The sequence below is a fragment of the Amphibalanus amphitrite genome, unplaced genomic scaffold, assembly GCF_019059575.1.
Source record: "Amphibalanus amphitrite isolate SeventyFive unplaced genomic scaffold, NRLGWU_Aamphi_draft 000060F_arrow, whole genome shotgun sequence".
NCBI lineage: Eukaryota > Metazoa > Arthropoda > Thecostraca > Balanomorpha > Balanidae > Amphibalanus > Amphibalanus amphitrite.
The window spans coordinates 1,228,518-1,254,736 of NW_024881556.1; the positions used below are offsets into that span (position 1 = coordinate 1,228,518).

Sequence of the window (26,219 nt, forward strand, 5' to 3'; positions counted from 1 at the left end):
AAGTGGCAGAGCTGTAACTCTGCTTCTTGACGCCGATGCAGGTCTTGACATTGTACTCTGTCGTCGGTGAGTTTGAGTTGAATCCTAGCCGACCTGCCAGGTCTTCACTGATATATGATGCTTGAGAGCCGAAGTCAATCATGCATCTGACTCGTTCACAGATCTCGCCATTGTTGACCTGCATGATGACTGACATCGACGGAAGTAGAACAGTCTGACCTTTGTGTAGGTTGTTGCACATGAGACGCAAGCCGCTCTGTATCTGGGTGTGATCGGCGGTCTTAACAACACACACAGCCGAGATGTGATGTTTGCTGCTGCAAATCGTGCAGGGATAGGTGAGTCCAGCTGACTGGGCCTTACACTCAGCTATCTTGTGGGCCCCGCTGCATTTGGTGCAGAGGTCGAGATCCTTCAGTCTCCTGATTCTTGATTGTGGAGTTGTGTATACTGTGCACTTGAGCATCGAATGTGAACCTGCACACAGCTTGCACGCTCTGAATTTGGAGTCGGGTTTGGACGCTGCAGATCCTGTCGGCTTACTGACGCTCTCTGTGCCCGTCTGGAACCTCTGCAGTGTCGACTTCACAGATGACGATGTAGACTCATCATGTTGATGCTGTCCGTGAGGGTGACGAGTCCTTGGAGGCTTCGGTTTTGTTCCTTGATGCTCTTGGACTTGCTTCACCTCTTGCTGTTTCGCTGGTGTCGATGTCTTCATCAGTGACTTGATGATCGTGTTGTAGTTCTCCAGCAACTCTCTCGTTGAGGGGAAGTCCGTCTGCAGGGTGGTGCTCAGCTTCGACTTGAAGTTCGTCGGGAGTTTCTGACAGATCATGTAGCTGACGATCTTGCTGCCGAGAGTGTCGTCCTGAAGAGCATCGAAGCCAAATGCCTTCAACTCATACACTGAGGTACGTGCTGTGTTGAAGAACGACCGTAGAGCGGTAAAGTCCTTTGCTGGCGGTGAAGTGAGCTCGTGCAGCCTCCTGATGTGCTCTTCAACCACGATATCATTGTCCAGGTACTCTTCCTTGAGGAACACTCTGGCCAGCTCGTAGCTCTTCTCGTCGTTCGACAGGTGCTTGATTGTGTCCAAGGCATTTCCTCTTAAGTAACTCTTCAGATACATCAGTTTCGCCGTGTTGCTGTAGGCGCTGTTGTTTCCGATGAGGTCGTCGAACATGTTCAAGAAGTCGTTGAAGGAGATGACGTTATCCTGTGACCCCGAGAACAGAGGCATCTTCAGTTTTTGGATGTCTGGTCGCTTGATGCTTGCTGTGTCGACTGAAGTTTGTTCTTCCTTCACGGCCTTGGAGCAGTTCTTCATGAAGTTGAAGAACGTCTTCTTGGAGTTGGAGAAACTGTCGTACACCTCTGATATCCACGGCTCTTCACCATCCATCTCTTCTTCTGAGGTCAGAAGCGATACATACTCGTTGTGCTTGGACTCAACGTCTGACCATGCTTCCTGCAGCTCCTTCCAGCAATCCTGAACCAGACCAGGTTCCGCTTCATCAGCGATCTGCTTCAGAAGATTCCTGTTGATCCTGGTGAACGCGCGCTTGCCGTTAGCGCGGGCAACCCTCAGTTTGTCCATGTTCGTTACCCTGAGAAGCACGACTGGTGTTGAAGAGCGACAGCAACGGTATCCTCACGCTGAAGACGCTGCCGCACTCTGTAGAACGTGTTGAACTGCTGATGTTGTAGGATGACAGCAACGGTAACCTCACGTTGAAGACGCTGCCGCACTCTGAAGAACGTGTTGAACTGCTGATGTTGTAGGATGACAGCAACGGTATCCTCACGTTGAAGACGCTGCCGCACTCTGAAGAACGTGTTGAACTGCTGATGTTGTAGGATGACAGCAACGGTATCCTCACGTTGAAGACGCTGCCGCACTCTGAAGAACGTGTTGATCCACTGATGTTGAAGAATGACAGCAACGGTATCCTCACGCTGAAGACGCTGCCGCACTGCGAAGAGCGGGTTGACTCGCTGATGTTGAAGGATGGCAGCAACGGTGTCGTATCGATGAAACTGCCGCACTCGGAAGAACGTGTTGAACCACTGATGTTGAAGAATGACAGCAACGGTATCCTCACGTTGAAGACGCTGTTGATGAACACGCTGAAGGCACTCAAAACCTCACAGCCGCTGAGACCGATTCGCCTGGGTACGGCGTGTTGTATACCAGTAGCCAGTAGGTACTATGTGTGTAATCTCAGCAGTGCTAGTGAATGTTTATAATTGTACGACCGTGTTTATCAGTTGTCAGGTTTGCACAATAGTTTTTCAGCAATAACAATATGTGCACGGTTTTACGTTCAGTTTGCGAGACGATTCGGCTTCGTGTAATATTCACAGTTTTTCTATGTTGGAATTTGTAAGATATCCACAAAGAAAATGGTTTGGGATTTATTGTAACAAGGGGACTTTTAGGAACAAGAAGTAATAAACAGAGTTAGGAAAATGATAAGTTCATTTTCTTTTAGCGTTCATACAGAGGCCGGCCGGGCTTACCTTGAAAGTTGGCCTCTGTGAATATGTCCTTCACTGCCGACAAAACGTGTGTTTGGCTGTGTCGGTCGAAGTAGATAATTGTAGATCGTCTTAGGTAGTTCTCCACTCGGTGTATGTAGAACGTCCGTGGTAGATACTTGCGACTGGCGCGCACACGGCAGCTCACGGCAGCACTCACTCCGGCAGACGACTGGGACGCCCGCCCCGTCCGCCCGTCCGTGGCGACCTCGGCCGGTCAAGCCCCCGAGGCATTGGCAGCCTGCCAGCTCGGCGGTTCACTGCTGCCCCGCCCAGCCCGGCCCGGCCCGAACGCTCAACAGGGGAGGGGGAGGGGCGAGGTCAACCCGGTTATGTTTGTAGTATGAAGAATGAGGATAATGCTTAGGAATGAGTGCAAGCTGCCTGTGCAATGTGCATGTATAATTGTTTATGACGATATTCTGATGAATTTGCACAGGGCAGCTGAGGTAGCTGCTGCGGTCCGGCGGCGGCGGCGCGCTGCCGCTGCCGTTCAGTACTCAGTACTGATATCCAGAACCTCAGTATTCAGTAATCAGTACTCAGTATTCGTACCCACACCCTCAGTACTCCGTACTCAGTACTCAGTTCTGCAACTACTCAGTGCTCCGTATACTCAGTACTCAGTTCTGCAACTACTCAGTACTCAGTAGTCAGTACCTACTCAGTACTCATACCTACTACAACTTCTCAGGACTCGTTTCCGCTCTCTCAGTACTCAGTATTCATGCATATAATTACTGATGCTGTTTGCATAGCAGGGGCGTAGGCAGGGGGGCACTAGGGGCCATCAACTTTACTAAAAGAGCGAGAAGAGCTTTGGACAGTGAACAGATATCGGGTATGCCTAAATAGCCCAGAAAGAGGTCAAGGACGAAAAGGATTTAGCGAAGAAGAAAAAGCCTCCGGCGCAGCATTTCAATAGTAATTTAGTACCCATGTCAATCACTTGAAATGTAACCTTTTGTCACGTGTGAAACTAGCCCGATACCAAATTTGGCAGCAGTGCGCGTCGCGGCTTTTCTTACACACTGAAAAACTGGTGACGTGGTAAAAAACGCCCCCTCTCCTGAGCGATCGTCAATGATTTTGTTTATCTCATGACGCCGACGGTATGACGCCCTCCTTGGGTGTGGTAGCGCCCTCCTAGCCCCTGGCCCCTTGCGATTTGCTAGATACGCCGCTGCACCTCAGTGCTCGTACTCGCCCGGTGCTGGCTGTGCGGCAGCTGTTCCAGCCGGCGGGGCTGGCTGTGCGGCAGCTGTTCCAGCCGGCGGGGCTGGCTGTGCGGCAGCTGTTCCAGCCGGCGGGGCTGGCTGGGCGGCAGCTGCTCCAGCCGGCGGGACTGGCTGGGCGGCAGCTGTCCCAGCCGGCGGGGCTGGCTGGGCGGCAGCTGCTCCAGCTGGCGGGGCTGGCTGGGCAGCTGCTCCAGCTGGCGGGCTGCTCTCCAGGGGTCTCCATCAGCAGCTGCTCCCTGGTCTCTGGCCACCACATTGGCTCGCCGCTGTGTTCCCGCGCACCGAACGCCGCGCTGAGCCGTGCCAGTCACTGACTGTGCTGTCCATGAACAGTTACTCCTTTATCAAATGCAACGGCATATCGAGAGAGTGGTCAGCGTTTTGTCATACTGGGGAGTGGGAGGGCCGGCCGCGGACACCGGAAGGCTGGGAGGCCGGGAGTAGGAGGCGGAGCGGGGCCCGGCCGGCGGCGCCGTCGAAGTGTATTTTTACCCCGGTCGGCCAGCGCCCCCACCCTCCCCCTGTCCGGAGGGAGGGAGGGAGGGAGGGCCCGGGCGCCGGTGGAGCTGTGAATCCGGGTCATTGTACGTATGACAGTGCAAAGTAGCCTTAGGGATGCATATGAAGAAACTTTTGCTGATTTACGTATGCATTATACTCGTTTAGTTAAGCATCATACGCAGCGCGCAAATTTAGCTTATCAGAATTACTTTGCTTAAAATTTAGTATAGCTTGGGTTGCGTTTCCATGGGAACGCCTTGGTGTATCGGTAAATGGGCACACCTTGTCTGTTGCCGTCATCAGATGAGGGAGTTGTTATTTGGGAGCGCACCACTTGTCGCCTCGATGACTGGTGTGGACAGTTTGTGACTCTGTGGCGACTGTGGAATGTGGAGCACGTCTACAATTTCCATATCCCGCAGTTGGTCGTTTGATGGCGATTTGGCCGCTGCAAAGTTTAGCGCTAACTATAATACTTACACACAGGATGTTGGCAAAAATATTATGATTACGGAGCGAGCGAAGCGAGCGGAGTCTTACGTAGAATAACGGAAATTTCTGAGTATGAGCGGCCGGCCGGCCGGCCGTGCGGACGCTTTTGCGAGGCTTATATCTCAGCAACCACTTGACCGATTTACATGCGGTAATTTTTGTAGGGTAGCTTCATTCCTTCTACCAAGCATTGGACTATTCCCGATGCATGTGGGTGACCCCTTATGCACGTGCCACGTGCAAAACGAAGAGGTGTCACTTTTGTAATTGTTGCAATATCTCGGTAACTACTTGGCCGATTGCGCTGAAAGTTGGCATGTAGGTAGGCACCCACTAGGCACTGCATATCCATGTGCCAGAGTTGGGGTGCTGCTGCACGTGCGCACGTGCAGGGGTCGTTTCCAGATCTCGAGAACGGCTGGACCGATGGCGCTCAAATTTGGTACACAGTTAGGGACCAGTTAGTAGAGTGCCGTGCACAAGTCAGTTGGGACCCATTTTGCACGTGCGCACGTGCAGGGTGCCGCTCCCAGATCTCGAGAACGGCTGGGCCGATTGTGCTCAAATTTGGCACATTGCTAGAAACCGGTCAGTAGGGTGCCGTGCACAAGTCAGTTGGAGGTACCCCCTCGAAATTTCGCACGTGCAAGACTCACCCCCTCGCTCGCTCCGTTAGTCGCCCCAAAAGGCGCTATACTGGTTTTATTTGCTTCACAGACAAAGCTATCCAAAGATCGTGCATGTACATAATTATTTGCTTATTCGAAAGAATAAACTTTCAGGTTTTGTTTCATGTGCATTTTAACCTTTAATGTAAAAAACCCTGCCTGTTCTTTGCAAGGCGAAAAGCAAACATCTCCACAGTTTCAGTGCAACAACAAGGTATTTTTTTTTTCAAAAGGACTCTGGCTCCAAGTATGTTTCCCGAATAAGCACGTGTTTTAGGCTAGCGAGCAAGTCGGGAAAAGTTGAGTCTGAGAAAATCGAACGTCGACTAATTTTAACGACTAATTTCTTCCCGATAATTTCCATTCGTACGTTTTGGAACTATAGTTTTTTCAAAAGGTGTTTGGCTCCAAGTACGTTTGTTACGAGCGAGTTCATACTGAATTAAGGGAAAATCCTGAGTATGAGCGTGGGGACGCTCTTTAAAAGCTAATATCTTAGGAACGGGACATCCGATTGACAAGCGGTCTTCTTCACTGAATGTCACTTGGACGTAAAAGTTCTGTGGTGTGATGGCCACCATGCGTTCTTACCAACCACCGCACGTGGCGCGTGGCAAAGTTTGACATTTTTTTAAGAACCCCCAAAATTGCAACCTCAATAACGGCACAACGGTTGGGCCGATTGAATTGAAACTCGGTACACAGTTAGGTCTCCATCAGATAATTCATCTGCATGTGTTAAGGTTGGGGTGCTACAGCACGTGCGCACGTGCAGGGGGCGCTCCCAGATCTCGAGAACGGCTGGGCCGATTGCGCTCAAATTTGGTACACGGTTGGGGACCAGTTAGTAGGGTGCCGTGCAAAAGTCAGTTTGGACCCCGCTTGCACGTGCGCACGTGCAGAATGCCGCTTCCAGATCTCAGGAACGGCTGGGCCGATTGCGTTCAAATTTGGCACACCGCTAGCGACCGGTTAGAAGGGTGCTTTGCACAAGCCCGTTGGAAGTACCCTCTCGCCCTTGCGCACATGCAGGGCTCACTGTCTCGCTCGCTCGTTCTTCGCCCAAAAGGCGTTTTACTGGTCAACTAAGCACGCGTTTTAGCCAGCGAAACGGGCAAAAACTGTGGAACTGTGGAACAAAAACTGTGGAACTTGCATTGAAATGCAATATATTAAGTAGAACTACACCATAGACAGAACCGCTTACTCGATTCTCACCTTGGTAACAGAGAAAAACGAAGTTTGTCAAAAGTTTGTTGACACTTCGTGCCTTCGTACGACGGACATCTAGTGCTAGCTGCCTCGAGTGACGTCATAAAAGTATGCTCATTTTTGAAGACAATGTCCATGTTTTTACCGAGCACAATTTGAAATCGACGATAAGAAACTCCTAGCCAGACGCTGAAGTTGGCAAAACTCACGTGAGTGCTTCGATAATGCGCTTGGAGCCAAACACTTTTTGAAAGAAAAAAAACTATAGATATTAGAACAGTGATAATGTCATGCTATCGAACTTGTATTGCAATGTAACGTATAACTACCAGAGCTGGGCAAGTGCGTTCCTTTAGTGCGTTCCTGCGTTCTTCCGTACGTACGCACCGCCCTTTTTAGGAACGCAAGAACGCAGGAACGCAAAGTTTTTCAAAGGAACGCAAGTAAGAGGAACGCACCACCCGAAATTTTGAAGCGTTCCTGCGTTCTTGCGGAACCACTCGAAAATTATATTGCTGCCAATGACCTCTGTGTCAAATGTTTGAATCTCGAATACGTGTGTTTGCCGGTAGAGGCGCCACTTGTCGGTCGAATCGAGGAAGGCTTGCTTAGATTTAGTGGTGATGTTTACTATTCGATTCGGTTAAAGGCATTAAATGTGTAAATATTTTAAGTGGTGATGTTTACTATTCGATTCAGTTTCAGGCATTAAATGTGTTAAGTAAATATGATAACTTTTACTAAGATACATCTTTTAACTTAACTATTGTTTTTAAGCAGGTCGTATTTTTGTTGAAAACCCTACGGATGACATTGGTAAAACGTATTTCAGATATTCGATTCGGAAAAGATATGTCGAGTTGCTTTTCTGCCCCACGTCGCCATTCTGGGTATTCTGTGATCGATTCGCCCCGTGTTTGGTTGGGCCCGCGCCGCGTGTTTCGGCGGTATTTTTGAGGGAGGAACGCAGGAACGCAGGAACGCTAACGCACCGAGCGAAAAAAAATGAGGAACGCTATTCCAGGAACGCACTAACCGCGGCCGGAGGAACGCAGGAACGCTAACGCACTACCGAAAATCGAGGAACGCGCCAAGCTCTGATAACTACCATGGACGGAACTGCTTACTCGATTATAACCTCGGCAACAATGAAAAACGAAATTTCCTCCCCATTCGTCGACTATTGCCTATTTTTATGGCAATTTCCTGATACTTACCGCGCACAATTTAAAATAGAATATTTTTGGGGTAAGAAATTCTTGGCCAGACGCTGAATGCCAAAAGTCACGTGAGAGCTTCGATGATGAACTTGGAGCCTGAGTTCTTTTGAAAAAAAAAACAAGCTATAGGTGATTGAGAAGGACCGCTGCGGCAGCAAGAAAATTGTTTTTTTTTCGTAAGCTGCCTTCCAGGGCCATCTGAGAGCCCGTGCAAGATGTTAGGTGTGTCCTTAAATGGACCCTCCCACCTTCAAAAAAGTTAATGAATTGGCAAGAAAGTGATGTCGCTCGGTTCAGAAAGAGCGAAAACCAATATCTACCAAATTTCATCGAAAAATATTCACCGGTTTTCAAATTATTAGGTACTTATTTTATTAGACTTTTACTTTTGTTTACTCTTTGGGATCTCCGCTGTACCTAGCGACTTTATTTAAAAGTGCGGCATTTGTTGCGCGCAAAGCAGCACATACCACCGCGTGCTACCAAACGTTTTAGTAAAAAATTTAAAAATCGTTAGATCTCCGCTGACGTCATAAATTCTAACCCGGCACCGCCTGGGCTATTTCCGTACCCAAGCCCCCTGTTATCTCGAGAACCAATGGTCGTATCGAGCCCCGCGAGGCGGCGTTCGAAAGGTCTCTACGAGACCTTCCCAAAGCACTCTTAAGATTTTAAGATTGAGGTCAACTTTCGGGTCAAGGTCAGGTCAAAGGTCAAATTCAGGGGTTTTGCATGATTAGGCTTACGGACAGCGGGATCGATAGCTGCTGCTCGAAACTCACCAAAAATGACCTCAAAGGCCTAGTGCCAAATTTATTCTGGCAATAACTGGCAATAACAAAGGCCGAGTTATTGCCAGAATAAATTTGGCGTCTCCTCTTGGCCGGCGGTGCTCTGTTCCGGTATTCATTGCCAAAGGTCAGTGACCTTCCGGCTCTGATTTCACTTAGTTTTGCAGCGAAGAAACTGAGCCTAAGGCGCGTGCCGTCTGCTCGGCGCCGGCCGCGGCCCAAAATGCCGCAAAGATGCGCCCGCCACGTGCAAACCGGCGAGCGCATCCCCACCAAAATTTAATACGACAAACAGATACACGCGTCCGACTTATGTCCAAAATTTCACCCCCGTAGCCCGCACCGTTCCAGAGCAATAGCCCGCCAAGCGTGACTGACGCGTCACATACATACATACATACATACGGACGTTTTGATTTTTATATATGTAAACTAGAGGGACAGCATTACGCGCAGCGTAAAGAGGGACAGCATTACGCGCAGCGTAATAAATCAATTTTCATTCAAATCGGCCCAGTAGCGACCGAGTTATGGCCAGAATAAATTTGGCGTCTCCTCCTGGCCGGCGGTGCCCTGTTCCGGTATTCATTGCCAAAGGTCAGTGACCTTCCGGCTCTGATTTCACCCAGTTTTGGAAGCGAAGAAACTGAGGATAATGCGCGTGCTCTCTGATCGGCGCCGGCCGCGGCCCAAAATCCCGCAAAGATGCGCCCGCCACGTGCAAGCCACCGAACCCACCCCCACCAAAATTTAATACAACAAACAGATGCACGCGTCCGACTTACGTCGAAAATTTCACCCCCGTAGCCCGCACCGTTCCAGAGCAATAGCCCGCCAAGCGTGACTGACGCGTCACATACATACGTACATACATACATACATACATACGGACGTTTTGATTTTTATATATGGGATGACGACTTGGGCTTATGCCTCCTATAAAGTCCAGAATCAATAGGCGCTATTTGAGGTAGAAAAAATCAAACTCGACTTTCCTTTGACTGAGGCAAAAAAAAAAAATGATGAGTGCACACTGCACAGTTCATCAGCCATGCCTGGTCAACCAACGAGACACACTTCCACGGCTCTATGAAGACGACCTTCACGAAGACGCCGGCGGCCAGATGACACACGGTGTTGGTGGATGAGCCACACCGGCGGTGTAAGAGCACCGGGTCCACTGGCCGAGGGTCAGTGCTTGGTGTGCGCGAGGCATCACCGCCACTGTCGCTGAGTTGGCGAATATTGGAATATCCACCGGTTTCGGCTAATCCGGTGGACATGAAACGCCTCACAAGTCACACATGGGTGCTGAAAGGATTGGCGTGTTGCTTGGTGAGGCAGTAGTGTAATAGGGCACGCCCCCGGTGCGGTAGACTCCCGACTGGGTGGTGGGACGCTCCTGCTCCGGCTCCTTTGATCCCACTGAAATGGGCCGCCGCGGCTCGGCTGGGCTGGTGCAGGGGGCTGTCAGGGGGGGCTGTCAGGGGGGCTGTCAGGGGGGCTGTCAGGGCCGGCTGCAAGAGCAGGGCGAGATGGCCGCTGCGCCGCGGGATGCAATTCACAACAAACGGATCACCTCAGGTGGGTACGCCCGTTTCTTCACATAAACATACAAAATATGTGCATTGTGCACCAAGAATCCTACAAGATCGCGAAAGCTTCAATATCAATAGGCTTTACAAATCAATTATCCGTTACCGGTTCGTTTTACCTCTTGATCAACCACCATAGTGTATATTATCTCCGCACTCTGTGCGTGCCGTTTTATGTTATGTGAAACTGCGCTTTCCCTCCCGCCCCTACCACCATCAGAGGCGGCGCCGAATTCGTATCACTCAGGCTCGTGCCACACGTCCCCCTCCATCACCCCCTTCATCACACGCTCGTGCCGCCGACCGTCCAGCCCAGCGCTCCGAGCTCACTCGAACCCTTTGAACGGCCGCCCGGCCGACATCTGCCCCGTCCCGCGCGCGGGCGGGGTTAAAGTTCAGCAAACGCGTGCCATGGCGCCTGTCGGGCTGGTGTTGCTATGTAGCCCTTGGTGCAGCCCTCTCGCAGTCTAACCAGTGACCGCTATATCATTTCCTGCGTGATGGAAATATTTCATCTTTATTTAACCCACAATTACATGCGTAAAGTCGTATTTGTCACTGGAGAGTGCCAATGCTTTTGGCGGCCTGAAAGGAGAAAGAGGAGAAAATGAAACAGTAACGGAAAGGCATTATATATGCTGGACAAGGTCACAGAGCCACAACAGGCGTATTTAACGATCAATGAATTTCAAATGGTTCCGAATAGCCGCCGAAATTAAATGAATAGTGCCGAATTGGGTTGCCACTGTTGTAAATATCGTGCGATGGTCTCCAATCCCCAATGGCGTCGTCGAAATGCTTTGCGGACTGCGGACACATCGAAAATGGGGACCTTTCGCTGGACTGCCGAAAGTGAATGATAGAATGCCGATCACCGGTATAAGCGGTCGACATGCAATGCTTTACTGATACATAGTTTTGCTGGATGTCTACAAAGAATCCGCTAGTTCTAAAGTTCAAGGTACCTACAGTTCGAGCTACCGGAATTAAACTGACAAAAGGTGTATGTGCTGTTCATCAAGTTATACGCCAATGTTTAAAAAGAAACTGTTTAGGATTGCTAATTTATATGTTGTATGTATGTATGTTGGGATATTGTGACCGCGCACCGGCCGTGTGGGGCCGTGGAACAGGATGGGTCGGCGGCCCGGCCGTCCGGCCGGCGAGCCGCCTGACCGCCGCGCGGTCACCGCGCATGCGCTCTGTGCCGTGGTTATACATATAAGGGCGCGACCGTGACCGGACTGGGTCAGTCGGCGGGTCGCCGTGTCCGTGCTTGGTCTTCGGTCGCTGGAAGCACAATACACAGTGTCGTGGTATATGCAGCTTTACTTGGCCCTAACATGTATGTATGTATGTATGTATGTATGTATGTATGTATGTATTGACACCAAAAGCCTTCCACATATGGCGTGGCGATTACGGCTTAGATCCGAGTATAATGGGTAACCTGACCCTGTCTTAACCCTCGCATGTGTGCGGCGTTTGCCAGCTTCTAATGTGTAGGGGGGGGGGGTCGGTTGGACCCCCCCCCCTTGCCGTTTGGCCCCTGATCGAGCTAGAGCTTCGCGGAAAAAACGAGCGTGTTGCCCGTGACGAGAGGAAGCCGATGATACCCAATTTTAAGGCCTAGGTCATTGGGTGACCTTCCAGGTCAGGTCAATGACCCAAAGGCGGGAAAATCGGGACCTGTTAGAAAGTCGTAAAGTGGGGCTGCTAAGGGGTTTTTCGGGGTGCTGATCACGAATATCGTGTTATTTTTGATCACAGATGATGTCTTTAAGCATTTAGACCAGGTCGGGTCAGGTCAGGTCAGGTCAACCAGTAGGCATCGTGACGGGTATTCGTAGTACGTGTCAACCGCCTCTGACAGCTTCGTAACATGTTACGAAGGCACCAAAACTACTTCGTAAATGTTCAAATGGTTGCTAAATTCGAATTCAGCTCCAAAAACTAGCCTAGAAACATGTAAAACTCGAAAAAGTGAACCGAGTTCACCCGAGGTCACCAAAGGTCAATGACCTGACCTGACCTTCAGGTGACCTTGACACCCACCTTAATGCATGGAAGCAACATCAATTCATATGTTTGAACGTTTGAAACCACGAAAAGCTTGCAAACGCGCGGCTAATGCGAGCCATCATACGCAGAATCGCGATTCCGGCCAAACATGGTCTCGGAAAAGAGGTCACAGGTCAAAGGTCATTTGGGTCAGGATCATAAAATTTTCAGGGTAGGTGTAAAATTGATCAATGTGAGGGTTCTGAAAGTTTCGTCGCGATCGGCCGCTTTTTACGCGAGTTATTCGCGAAAAACCATGGGGGGGTTCCATCCGACCCCCCCCCTACATATGCGAGGGTTAAATGATATTTATATTTAGCACAATGATAAGTTAATACTTGCAGAGCAGACAGAGTTTCAGCCTGGTCGAGCGTGAGCCGTCTGCTCTGTCCTTCACCGGGCAGTGTTCTCACGGGCGCGGTGCAGTGTTCTCCCGTTGCAGTGTTCTCACGGTGCAGTGTTCTCACCGGGCAGTGTTCTCACCGGGCAGTGTTCTCACCGGACAGTGTTCTCATGGTGCAGTGTTCTCACCGGGCAGTGTTCTCACCGGGCAGTGTTCTCACCGGGCAGTGTTCTCACCTGGCAGTGTTCTCCCGGTGCACTGTGCTTTCCGGTGCAGTGTTCTCACCGGGCAGTGTTCTCACCGGACAGTGTTCTTACCGGGCAGATTTCTCACCGGGCAGTGTTCTCACGGGCAGTGTTCTCACCTGTGTAGTGTTATTACCGGTGCGATGCTCTCACCCGTGTAGTGTGCAGTGGATTAGCCTCAGCCTCTGCCCTTATTTTTTACTCTGACACATACTGAGAAGATCCGGTTCTCGAAACTGCAGTCACTTTTCAAACTGATCCGCCAGCGAGATATACGGTACTCTTCTCCGCAAACCTGATAAAGCCATTGTAAGATTGTAAAAGATAAAGTTGTTAGCTCAGGCACTGTGTTAAGTTGGAATTCCATCTTCCTTATCAAGCAAAAAGATGTCACATTTAGATGCGTCTTGAATTTTTGTGAAGATAAAGAATTGACACGAACCAGTTGACCAATAATACATTTTTTTTTTCAAACCACGTGTGATTTCAGATGTTGGTAGCTACGAAGCTCATATTTTGACACATGGTGTCAAATTGACGCAGCCGAAGGTACTGTAAGCTTGGCGTTGATTGATACGTCAAGCGGTTTGGAAGCTATTGCAGAAAAACGGGAGGGGGGGCTATGAATAGCCCCCCCCCCCCCCAGTGGGGCGCGGGATAAGAGCAATTCCTGAGCTGACCTGACCCGCCCGCTCCCCCTCCCGCAGGTGGGAGACATGATCTCTGTGATTGGCCTGACCTGACCTGACCCGCCCCCTCCCGCAGGTGGGAGACATGATCTCTGTGATTGGCCTGAGCTGACCTGACCCGCCCCCTTCCCCTCCCGCAGGTGGGAGACATGATCTCTGTGATCGACATGGCTCCGCCGGACGAGTCAGTCTGGTGGCGCGGTAAGCGCGGCTTCGAGGTGGGCTTCTTCCCCGGCGATTGCGTGCGTCTGATCGGGGAGGCGGCCGAGGGCGGCGCGGTGGTGGCGGGTCGCCAGCGGCGCGCCGCCACCCTGCAGCCCGACCAGCGACCGCTGCTCGGCCGGCCCGGCAAACTCGGCGCCTTCTTCAGGTGAGCCGGCGTCCCAGACACACCCACACCCGGCCCGGCGTCCCAGACACACCCACACCCGGCCCAACGTCTCAGAAACAGCCACACGGCGTCCCAGACACCACCCACACCCACACGGCGTCCCAGACACACCCACACCCGGCCCGGCGTCCCAGACACAGCCACACGGCGTCCCAGACACAGCCACACCTACACGGCGTCCCAGACACACCCCCACCCGGCCCGGCGTCCCAGACACAGCCACACGGCGTCCCAGACACACCCACACCCGGCCCGGCGTCCCACCCACACCCACACGGCGTCCCAGACACAGCCACACCCGGCCCGGCGTCCCAGACACAGCCACACGGCGTCCCAGACACACCCACACCCGGCCCGGCGTCCCAGACACAGCCACACCCGGCCCGGCGTCCCAGACACAGCCACACCCGGCCCGGCGTCCCAGACACACCCCCACCCGGCCCGGCGTCCCAGACACACCCACACCCCGGCGTCCCAGACACAGCGGCCCGGCGTCCCAGACACAGCCACACCCGGCCCGGCGTCCCAGACACAGCCACACGGCGTCCCAGACACAGCCACACCCGGCCCGGCGTCCCAGACACACCCACACCCGGCCCGGCGTCCCAGACACCACCCACACGGCGTCCCAGACACAGCCACACCCACACGGCGTCCCAGACACAGCCACACCCACACGGCGTCCCAGACACCACCCACACCCGGCCCGGCGTCCCAGACACAGCCACACCCACACGGCGTCCCAGACACACCCACACGGCGTCCCAGACATACCCACACGGCGTCCCAGACACACCCACACCCACACGGCGTCCCAGACACACCCACACGGCGTCCCAGACACAGCCACACGGCGTCCCAGACACAGCCACACCCACACGGCGTCCCAGACACAGTCACACCCACACGGCGTCCCAGACACACCCACACCCGGCCCAGCGTCCCAGACACACCCCCACCCGGCCCGGCGTCCCAGACACACCCACACCCCGGCGTCCCAGACACAGCGGCCCGGCGTCCCAGACACAGCCACACCCACACGGCGTCCCAGACACACCCACACAGCGTCCCAGATACACCCACACGGCGTCCCAGACACAGCCACACCCACACGGCGTCCCAAACACACCCACACCCGGCCCGGCGTCCCAGACACAGCCACACGGCGTCCCAGACACAGCCACACCCACACGGCGTCCCAGACACACCCACACGGCGTCCCAGACACACCCCCACCCGGCCTGGCGTCCCAGACACACCCACACGGCGTCCCAGACACACCCCCACCCGGCCCGGCGTCCCAGACACACCCACACGGCGTCCCAGACACAGCCACACCCGGCCCGGCGTACCAGGCACATCCACACGGCGTCCCAGACACACCCACACCCACACGGCGTCCCAGACACACCCACACCCACACCCACACGGCGTCCCAGACACACCCCCACCCGGCCCGGCGTCCCAGACACAGCCACACGGCGTCCCAGACACAGCCACACACACACGGCGTCCCAGACACACCCACACCCACACGGCGTTCCAGACACACCCACACGGCGTCCCAGACACACCCACACCCACACGGCGTCCCAGACACACCCACACCCGGCGTCCCAGACATACCCACACGGCGTCCCAGACACCACCCACACCCGGCCCGGCGTCCCAGACACACCCACACCCACACGGCGTCCCAGACACACCCACACCCACACCCACACGGCGTCCCAGACACAGTCGGTAGGGCACGGCGCGCCGCGGTGCTATGAGGGGTGTCGTGCTGTGCCGTCTCTGGGAGCCGCCCTGGGCCGACCAGCTGTATATCCTGCGAAATGCCGCACAGCAGAGCTGCTTGGCGTTAGACACTAAACGGCGCCCTCGAGACAAACGCCCCGAAAATACACAGAGATGGCGCGCCAGGATGGTGTTGTCTGATTATCAAAACCGTCTGTGACGAACTAGCCCAATCTATCAGGGTGATGGTTATATAGAAGAGCGCCGGGGGCGCGCTCATGCTCTGAATCATCCTATCTGTTGGTGGCACCCGCTTATGATTCGTGTGGCTGTACTGGTCTGTGGCTGCCGCTCTGTTTCACGTCCAATGTGAATCCTGCAGCTCCTCTGAACACTCTAACACTGTGTCCGGACTAGGTGTGGTGACTGATTGCCCGCTAGTACTCAGATGCGACTCCGTCTGGTGTCAGTCGGGCAGTGCGCCGCAGTCAGTCGTTGAAATAGGCTGGCCTGGCGCAGCTCCCAGCCAATTGGTGTCTGCGTCCGTGTGCAGCCGGGCGCCCGCCGGCGACCAGGCTGACCTCGATTGGCTGGAGACGCGGAACGTGTCTGCCCGCCTGTTGACTGCAATAGGTGTGCCCATGGTGCTGTATTTCACAATGCTCAATCTACAAATGCACGTCTCCGCTGCCAGCGGAATAAAACAGCACCGCAGACATCCGGCGATTTCCATGTCACCACGGCACCATCGACCGCGGCTCACTGCCGAGCGCCGCCGCCATCCGTCTCTGATGCTGCGCCGTGCGGCCGCCCTGGAACACGCGCGTTGTCTGTCTTACCCGCCCCGTGTCAAATCGCGCCCCTTCCGAGCGATCTAAGCGCTCCGCACCGACCGACGCGAGTCCTGTGAACGAGAAGCCAGTCGGGCCGGGGGTCGGCGGCCCCGACCAGCGTGGCACCCGACCAGCGTGGCACACTGCCGGGCGCTGTTGACCGCGCGGCGGGCTGCCGATGGATTTACCCGCACCGCGGCGGGCTGCCGATGGATTCACCGGCGCGGCGGTCGGGCGTGTTTGCTTGGCCTGCTGCCGGTCGGCGGGAGAGCCGACGGGCGGTGGCTCTGTGCTCCAGGGTTCTCGCGCCGCGGCTCTGTGCTCCAGGGTTCTCGCGCGGCGCGGCTCTGTGCTCCAGGGTTCTCGCGCGGCGCGACTCTGTGCTCCAGGGTTCTCGCGCGGCGCGGCTCTGTGCTCCAGGGTTCTCGCGCCGCGGCTCTGTGCTCCAGTGGGTTCTCGCGCCCCGCGGCCGTCTCTGCACTGTCCACACGTGCCCAGTGCAACAAAACGTCGTGCACGATACTCAGCGGGCCAGCCCTGCAGACAGATCGATCAACTGAGCTGACATCTAGATCTGACTTCTCAGCACCTCTCAGAGCCATGCGAAACAGGCAGCCGTTTGTCGTCCTCGATTGGAGCGGCACTTGGCTGTATGCGAGTCCCCCGGCCGGCACCCGGGGTCGCAGTGCACAGTGCGCGGTCCGGCTGCTCTCCGTGTGGTCCTGCCTCTGGCCGAGTGGCGGGCTGACACGCGGCTCTGGTGTCGGTGTGACTGCGTCACGCTCAGCCGGGCTCGGTGCCGTGACGCGCGACAGCCGCCGTCACGGGGCTGGGACGGTTTGGTGACGCGGCTGCCGGTCGCTCAGCCACGATCGGCAGCCGCGGAGACCCTGGTTGGCTCCGTTGGCCGGACTGCTGACGTGCTCCCGTCCGTCGGCAGCCGCGGAGACCCTGGTTGGCTCCGTTGGCCGGACTGCTGACGTGCTCCCGTCCCCGCGGAGACCCTGGTTGGCTCCGTTGGCCGGACTGCTGACGTGCTCCCGTCCCCGCGGAGACCCTGGTTGGCTCCGTTGGCCGGACTGCTGACGTGCTCCCGTCCGTCGGCAGCCGCGGAGACCCTGGCTCCGTTGGCCGGACTGCTGACGTGCTCCCGTCCGTCGGCAGCCGCGGAGACCCTGGCTCCGTTGGCCGGACTGCTGACGTGCTCCCGTCCGTCGGCAGCCGCGGAGACCCTGGCTCCGTTGGCCGGACTGCTGACGTGCTCCCGTCCGTCAGCGTGGCTCGCCTACAAATCAAACTAGGACCGATCAGTCAGGCCGATGTGGCAGAAATCACTCAGCAGTCCAGTTATGGCGGCGGCGTGAGCTCCATCGGTGTTTGTTTCTTTTTTTTTCTTCTTCAATTTATTTCATAATTCACACGAGTCACGACAGCCATACACAAACACATGTACGTAACCGGCCACAGCACGTCGCACACTCGTGCCCCTCACGCGCTCCCGGCAGCACCAGCCAACTCTAACAGGTATCGCAGGGAACGAAAAAACGAAAAACGCCATGTATAATAGAAACAAAAAGAAGTAAAAAAATACAAGAAAAAAGGAGCGAAGGCACTGCCGGCGGAGCGGGCGGCAGCACCACCGGGCACCCCCACGACGAGCGGGCAGGAACGAGAAGCTACCGGGTGACAGTCGCAACGCCGCGCCAGCCGCCGGGCCCCAGCCGGAGGCCCACGACGACCGGGATGTCTCGCATGCACGTAGACTTGTGGGTAGGATGGGAGAAGGTTCCGGGAAGAACGTGCCGTTAGTTTTAGGGCCCTGCCTCTGAAACAATGTTCGCGACAGTGCCCCACTTCGACTCAAACCTCTGAAGAGAGTGCCGTTTTACAGCACTTTTATACTCTTTTTCGGCTTCCATTTTAAGCAATGAGTGAAATTGTTGTTTACTTGGAGTATGTTTTTTATGTCTTGCTCTGAATATTACTTGTTTTGCAATTGTTATTATCAATACTGCTGACGTGCTCTGCGGACTGCTGACGTGCTCCCGTCCGTCAGCGTAGCTCGCCTACAAATCAAACTAGGACCGATCAGTCAGGCCGATGTGGCAGAAATCACTCAGCAGTCCAGTTATGGCGGCGGCGTGAGCTCCATCGGTGTTTGTTTCCGATAGCACATACAGGGTGTGCGGAAATTATTTGCCCCTCCTCAGCTCGCTGCCATAGTTTTATTTACCGATTTATCCCCTGCCCTGTCTTACGCATTCCCTCATCCGCTTTGGCATTCCATCGATCAATATGTCCAGGGTATCCACGCTGATGTTCAGCCACACTTTTCACAGGTTCCTTTTAAGTCCGTTTTCTGTGGGAGCTGGTTCAATCTTGCTGAGCTTCACATCCATGATTCCTCATAGGTTTTCGATTGGGATTAGGATAGAAGATTCGATTTGACTTTCTACTTCATTCCAGTCTTCACCATAACTTCAGCGCGATGGCACTTTGTTAAAGAGTTTCTTTCGTCATAGTAGACACCACGTTCAGGTGCGAGTTACGCCTGCCAAACACTGGCCCCTGGCGCCTTGCAAGTGTCAAGGTCAGGTAACCGGGTTAGGTCATGTGACTACAGGACAGCTGTGGATAGCACGGTTTTAGCAAATCATCAGCAGTCCTTAACCCTCGCCCTGGCAGGGCATTTCTCAAAACACGGCCTGGCAGGGCGGGGGGGGGGGGGTCCATGCGACCCCCCCCCCTCGCGATTGGCTCCTATAACACCTAGGAACACCAAACTTGGTAGGTAGGTGAACCCCCTGGAGTTCTCGCCCCTGTGCAAATTTGGTTGCTCTAGGTCAATATTTAGGGGGTTTTGGGGGTATGAATGTAAAAATTTCGCTAAAAACAGGTCAAAAGTTTTTCGCTTATAACTTTTGATATAATTAAAATAGAACAAGAATGAAAAGCACCAGTGAGCTCAGCACATCAAGGCGCGTCGAATAATATGCTTTTTAGCTTGCTTAAGTGTACTTACACTTGGCCTTGTTAAGGCCGCCCCACACCGGAACTCGCATGCGGGTTGCGAGTTTGCGGGTTTTGAGTTTGCGGGCATAATACTGATTCATAGAGTGATTAGACCGCTCCCTTATGGTAATTTCAGGAATGCAGTGAAGCCGGTACACCTTCAGAAACTTACATATAATCGCAATACCAGCGCAACGAACCAAAATTCGACTCCAACGAAAAACCCGCAAACCTCGCAGACCTCGCAGCGAGGAAAATCGAAAGTTGTCTCAAAATCAACTTTTGGAATGCGATGCAAGGTCGCTTGCAAGCTGAAAACATGCAGACTCGCTTGTTAGATTGTAGTGTGGGTCACTCAGCTTAGATTGTATGATTTGATTTTGAAGAAACACGAAAACCCAAAAGCTCGCAACCCGCATGCGAGGTCCAGTGTGGGGCGGCCTTTAGGCTCCAGCACGTGGTGAGCTCGGTGTGGCCGTTTTATTCTGAAATTTACTGCTTCTCGTCAGCAGTACGCTTTCATCGAAGACTTCCCTTTCATGTGAACGACGCTTCTGTACGCATCCATCGCTCTGACGTCTCACCAGGCTCGTGCGATGGGCGGCTCAGTGCTGGTCTCAGCGGCCCACCTGCCCGACCGCCCCCAGGGGCTGCCGTGCAGAAGGAATCTTTCACAGCCACCAGCTTCGGGCTGCGCCAACGACAAACAGATATACAAACGCGCCCGGAGTGGTATTTGCTGTTTGGGTCTGGACGGACACGACCCAAACTAAGACGCTACTGCGAGGTATTTCTGTTTATTTGATGTAAGGCATGCGTTGCTGGGATTTGGTATATTAAGCAGCGACCAATGAGCCCCTATGCATTTTTTCGCTTGATAAATGCATTTATGTACTTGATTTTAGCTCACCACTAAGCTGCTAAGTTTAACCCAAGCCCCAGTGGCGGTCTCAGCCAACTTCGCCCTAGTGGGTGGGGGGTGGGGGAGTGGGCATATGTTACCATCCACCTCTAACTCAAAAACTAAAAAGGCTAGAAAGACGCGGTAAAAAGCAGTCGATAGCTCTCAATGCGTACGTTTGAAAGTATTTCGGTCATTTTTTCATCTTAGAGCAATATTGGGGTCACTAGAGGTCAACAAAGGTCAAAAATTGCCAAATGCCATTATATTTTGATTTATCAGAAAACATGCATTTATCTCAGGAACTGTGATAGCTAGAAAAATGCAAGGAAAAGCAATCGATAGCTTTTGAACTCTTCTTTTGATAAGGTAATTATCCAAATTGATCTCAAGTCAATGGCTTAGCCTCCAGAGGGCAAAAACTCCAAAAATAACTGTTTTTACGAAATGTGTTTTTCGACAATAACTTTTGACTAAAAAAAGACACAACATTTCTATTGCCAGGTTCGTGTTCCTCTCGCCGAGACGCGTCGAATGAACTAAAATTTGACCTTGTCAACTTGAAAATTTGACCTCTGGTCAAGGTCATGACCTGGCCGGAAAAGGTCATGTTGCATATCAGTCGATGCGTCTCGGCAAGACAAAAACAATGAGGACACCCCCGGCATCCTATCTCTTTTCAATCGAGAGTTATTGGCAAAAATCTGTTTGTAGCCTCACATGACCTCGGATGACCTTTCTAGAGGCTATCAGCAAAAAAGACACCTTGGTCGTCACGGGTGGTCCAAATCATTGTGATTCTGAAATATTTGGACTGTTCCTATGCGTACACACGGATCTAGAGGCATTTTCATTTCTCTCCATTGACATAATGGTAAGGTCACGCCACTGACCTGACCTTTGGTCACGGATATAAAAAAAATCCGAGATATACAAATTGTAGGCGCCCATAACATCATGCAATCCACCAAGTTTAAAACATTTCTGACAAACACTGCAGGCTGGACATGATTGCAAACTTTTTTAGGCTTGGTCAGTTAACTTGACCTGGTGACCTGACCTGACATGACCTGGGGTCAAAAATTTCACACATTGTCCAAATTTGATGTGAAAAGGCAACCTCAAGCGGCGTGGCCTACGCGCCGCGGTTTTTTATTCACACGCAAAAAACGGGACAGGGTGGTAACATATGCCCCCCGCACTGGGGCGAAGGTTAACGTACCTTAGCTCCACCCTGTAACGTACCACCTGAGCTCCACCCTGTCTGTCCCCATGTTCAACTTGAACCGTGAACACGCAGTGGGCCCAAAGTAAAAATTAACAGTGAACACGCAGTGTGTCCAAAGGGAAAATTAAAGGGACCCTCCCACCTTCAAAAAAGTTAATGAATTGGCATAAAAGTGATGTAGCGTGAATCACAAAGAGCGAAAATGAACATCTACCAAATTTTACCGGAAAATATTCACCCGTTTTCGAGATATAAGACTTTTATTTTTGTTTACTTTTTGGGAAATCCGCTGTTTCTATGACGTCACATAAAGGTTTTCTTTACGTCGGCATTTGGAAGCAATAGTTTGGTATCAAAGTGCGACAAATATTGCGCGAATGATGCGTTTATCTTATCAAGGTCAATATATGATGGCCAATGAAGGATTCCAGGACAATTCTTCTTATGGCATTTCTTCGTATCGCAATTCTTCGTCTGCAAATCTTCGTCAGGGCATTTATTCGTATCGCATTACTTTGTCTCGCATCAGGGTATATGAAAATCGGCTCGCATTTCTTCTTCAACGCAAATATATGCAAGAGTAAGCATTGAGGGACAAATAAATGCACCGACGAAGATTTGTAGACGAAGAAATGCGGACGAAAAATTGTGCTACGAAGAAATGTCATGCGAGGATTTGTTCGGGTACCATGACATTTATGTGATTTCAAAGTCAAGGTTCACAGCTGATTTGCTAAATCAAGCCAAGAATCCAAACTATCAAAAAACTATAAATATTTGTTTGTCTGTCACAGAGGTCTCAAGCGATATAAGGTTTACATATGTTGAATCAAAAATCTACTGCCACAACTCACATCTCCTGCCTTAGTTTATCATTGTTGTTTTAACTTGCTTTCAAGAGAAACGGAAGCCAGTATCTGATATCACTTCAGATGATTGTTTCAAGATCTGAGTTCAAATGGAAATAAAAGCAAGATCAAGATGAAACAGGGATTATTGCTGTTAAAGTAGTTTGGCCATGATACAACAAGCACATAAATCATTAGCCAAATCAAATACTGGTTGGTTTGTCAAGATGTTTGTTGTCTGTCGTCTGTCGAGCTGCTATGAACACTGAACGCTCTCACTCTTACTTTGAAGAGAGTAGTTTAAGTTGAATGGTAGTGAGCTGTAATTAGACAAAGCAGCTATTCAGTGCTCACATCAAGCCAGGCTAGGAAATGGCATCAACTGTGGTGGGAGGAAGCAGGTTCGGCAGCCCTATATGTTGTAAACTTCTGTTGTGTCTTGTGTTTGATCAACTGATGTTTTCTGCTGTTTTGTGCAGTGATAGTAGCAGGTAACTGCATGCTTGTCAAATTATGTGAATAAACGAATTCATAACATTGCATTTTTCTCTCCATGCAAGGAACAAGTAAGATGTTGTAGAAAATGTAATAGAGGGCTGCATTGCTGATTTTGCACTTTATCAGAGCTTTATTTAGAATTGCTTTCCTGAAAGCTACACACAGACCACAGTACTGAAATTCACAATGTCATAGCTTTTGGCAGAAAAAAAGAAAAGACTTACCTAGGTAAAATTGGCTGAAAGTATGGCAGAGCAGGTCTTGATGCGTATGCCCATCCGTGTGCTTGCCGAAGCCGAACTGACTGCAACACATTAACTCTGACCCACCATGGTGGCTGGCATATCCTGAACTTTCACCACTCTAAACAAGACAACTTTCAGCCCTCAGCATTGTATTAAAACACTGTACATGACACTCAAAATTTGTTTCAGTGCCATCCACGGACAACATCAGTCGCCATTCACCAGGCCAGTAAAAACAGAATAGATAATAGCTTCAAACCCATGTAGTCAGAGTTACTAGGTCTGCACCTCAAAACAAAATCCAGGTGACATTCACCACGCCAGTAAAAAACAGGTACTTAGGTAACGTAACAGCTTCAAATCTGGTAACATGTTGGTCGGACTTTACACTACCATATTTACATGGAATAATATGATACCAAACAATAGTGCAACCATTCTGGATAACAAAAGTGTATGATAAAATTAATTTAGAAAACTTTGGCAGCATGATTTACGAGCACAGGCAGCCTGGCAGGTGTTACCTACCAGCCTTCTCAATGCTCGTAAAACCAACATTGTGGTTTTGATTTTTCCTTACATGATAACACACTTGGCTGCAATGGCACATTTAATTTAATACTGTGAAAAGACCAGTTATAACCACTTCACAAGCACAATTGCACCTCATGCCGACATCCTTTACCAAAGACAGTCAGCAGCGTCTTTCGTCAAAACTGGATGATCAATCCCCTTTCAACTGTTAACATCAAAAATATTTCTTCATGGTGTGATCTCCATATGGAAACCTTGCAGGAAAAGAATTAATGTCAATTGTCAGCTCTTCAAAATTTCTTTGGACTTTAACTTGGAGTACCATATCCAGTTTGCTTTGATATTTTGTTTTTTATTCCATGTTGAAGTTGAACACCAAGCTCCAGATATAGCAGGCAGCTTGATCATCTTCGGCCTTGGTATAATATCAGTCCAAGTTCCAGTGGTGGGTATCTTCTAATATTCAAATTAAAATGAAAAGCAATAGGCTTTCTCAGCGCCGACGACACGGATTTCACGTTGATAACAAAGGGAGCTCAAGGTCAGCAAAACTCGGGTTCAAGGAATGGCGGGCGTTGAAATGACTGCTGACGTCATCAAGAAACCGCTAATGGTTAAGAGATAGGGACTAAGCTGGTCCCACCCTGCAAGTAAAGGGAAGAAATTTCTTGAACACCATAAAGCTGCGGGGGTTGCGACCAGGATAAATGGTGGTTTCTGAGCCTGGCCGCAAACTTGGCTATCTCAACTCAAAACTAATGTTAAGGTGGGATGGTCCCTTTAACAGTGAACATTGAACACGCAGTGTGTCCAAAGGAAAAATTAACCCACGAGCCGCCGCACTGGGGGGGGGGCATAAAGTTGCCCCCCCCCCTTTACGTTTTGTGGAATATCTCCGAAACCTGATGAGCTACGAACGTGAAACTTGACATAGCTTCAAATGAATACCTAGGCAATGTTTGAAGAAAGTTTGGTGGTTGTAGCATCTAAGATGACGTCACAGTGACGTCATAAAGTTTTGTCGTTTTCCGATATGGACCGTTTCTGATGACGCTGAGCATGAAACTCAACTGTAAATGAACTAGACAGCACCTGCTGTCATCCTAAAACATCTAAGTAAACTTCCATCTAGTTCCTAACCAATAATTGGCCATTTATATTCGGTCCCATATACCTGATGTATCGTGAGGAAACTGAGAGTCGCAAATCTATAATTTGACTTATGACGTCACTGTGACGTCATTTCAAATGGGATCGACACCAAATTTGGACACAACCTCGGCTAGGTATTCAGGAAGATGTGTGCAAAGTTTCGATTCTCTATCTTTTCGCGTTGCGACGATATCGCCGCGGAAGTAAAGGGGGGGGGGGCAACTATATGCCCTCCCCCCAGCGGCCGGCGGGTGGCGCGGAGGCCCAGCGGCCGCCGGGTTAACAGTGAACACACAGTGTGTTCAAAATGAAAATTAACAGTGAACACGCAGTGCGTCCAAAGTAAAAATCGTATATGTACGTGTGTCCAAAGTAAAAATTAACAAGTGCGCCATTCTGGGTATATCTAATGTATCTATATGCAAATGCATTCGGTTCTTTTGTAGGTCGGTAGGTACATACCTACAAATATGCATGTTAATCATAAGAATTGTGTTTATTTAGGTATTTGTTTTGATCTAGATACGGTTAGTTTTGCCGTTTATTTATGCCAGATTTTTCCAAAAATGATTTTACAATAGAATGCAACTCCTGCTGATCCATGCATTGCTCATCTTCTGAAAACTGAGCTTTACTGGTTGATTCAGATAGGTACTAGGTGGTATTAGATAACACGCAGAGCATATGTCCAAATTGTCCAATTTAAAAACTTCGCTTTCTTATTCATCGATGTGCAGGTAATATTTGAGCAAACGTACACTCTTAAAAAGTGTTCTATGCAAGAAAACAGCATTTCCTCAAGGCCTAATCAATTTGTCAGTCAATCGTCGTATAATGCCAGTCAATGTGGTCACCCTCCCTGGGTTCGCCTGTGCTGAGGTTTGTGCAGTTTTTGGATGGCTGCTCACATATGAACGCACGTACGGCTATTTTCATCCATGCCTTTCTTTCTGAATGTATTGAAACAAGGCAGTTGGAGAACGCATGAGGTCATCTCAGACGAAGGGGGCCATATTTGTTGTGCTCTACCTGTAAGCTGGAGTTTTTCTTAATCGCTGCGTAATGAGCGCAAATCATTTACCGATCTCTGGCCGCAATCATCGTATGGCCGATGGTACAGTCCACAGCAGAAGTAATGTGCGGTTTCAGTAATGGGTATGCTTTGCTTCTGAAGCTTAGGAACGATTAGCCAGACTACAATGAAACTTTGAATATAGCTTACATGTATCGTCACCCTTGCAGCC

General features: G+C 51.3%; 1 protein-coding gene across 1 annotated transcript in view; it reads left to right on the plus strand.

Moving 5' to 3' along the window:
• The window catches only part of LOC122378499 (rho GTPase-activating protein 33-like), a 162,572-nt gene that overhangs the window by 96,292 nt on the left and 40,061 nt on the right, over nucleotides 1-26,219 (plus strand). Inside the window, exon 3 of the mRNA XM_043359610.1 lies at nucleotides 13,737-13,966. Coding sequence (XP_043215545.1) covers nucleotides 13,737-13,966 — 230 coding nt within the window. The remainder of the gene's footprint in view (nucleotides 1-13,736; nucleotides 13,967-26,219) is intronic.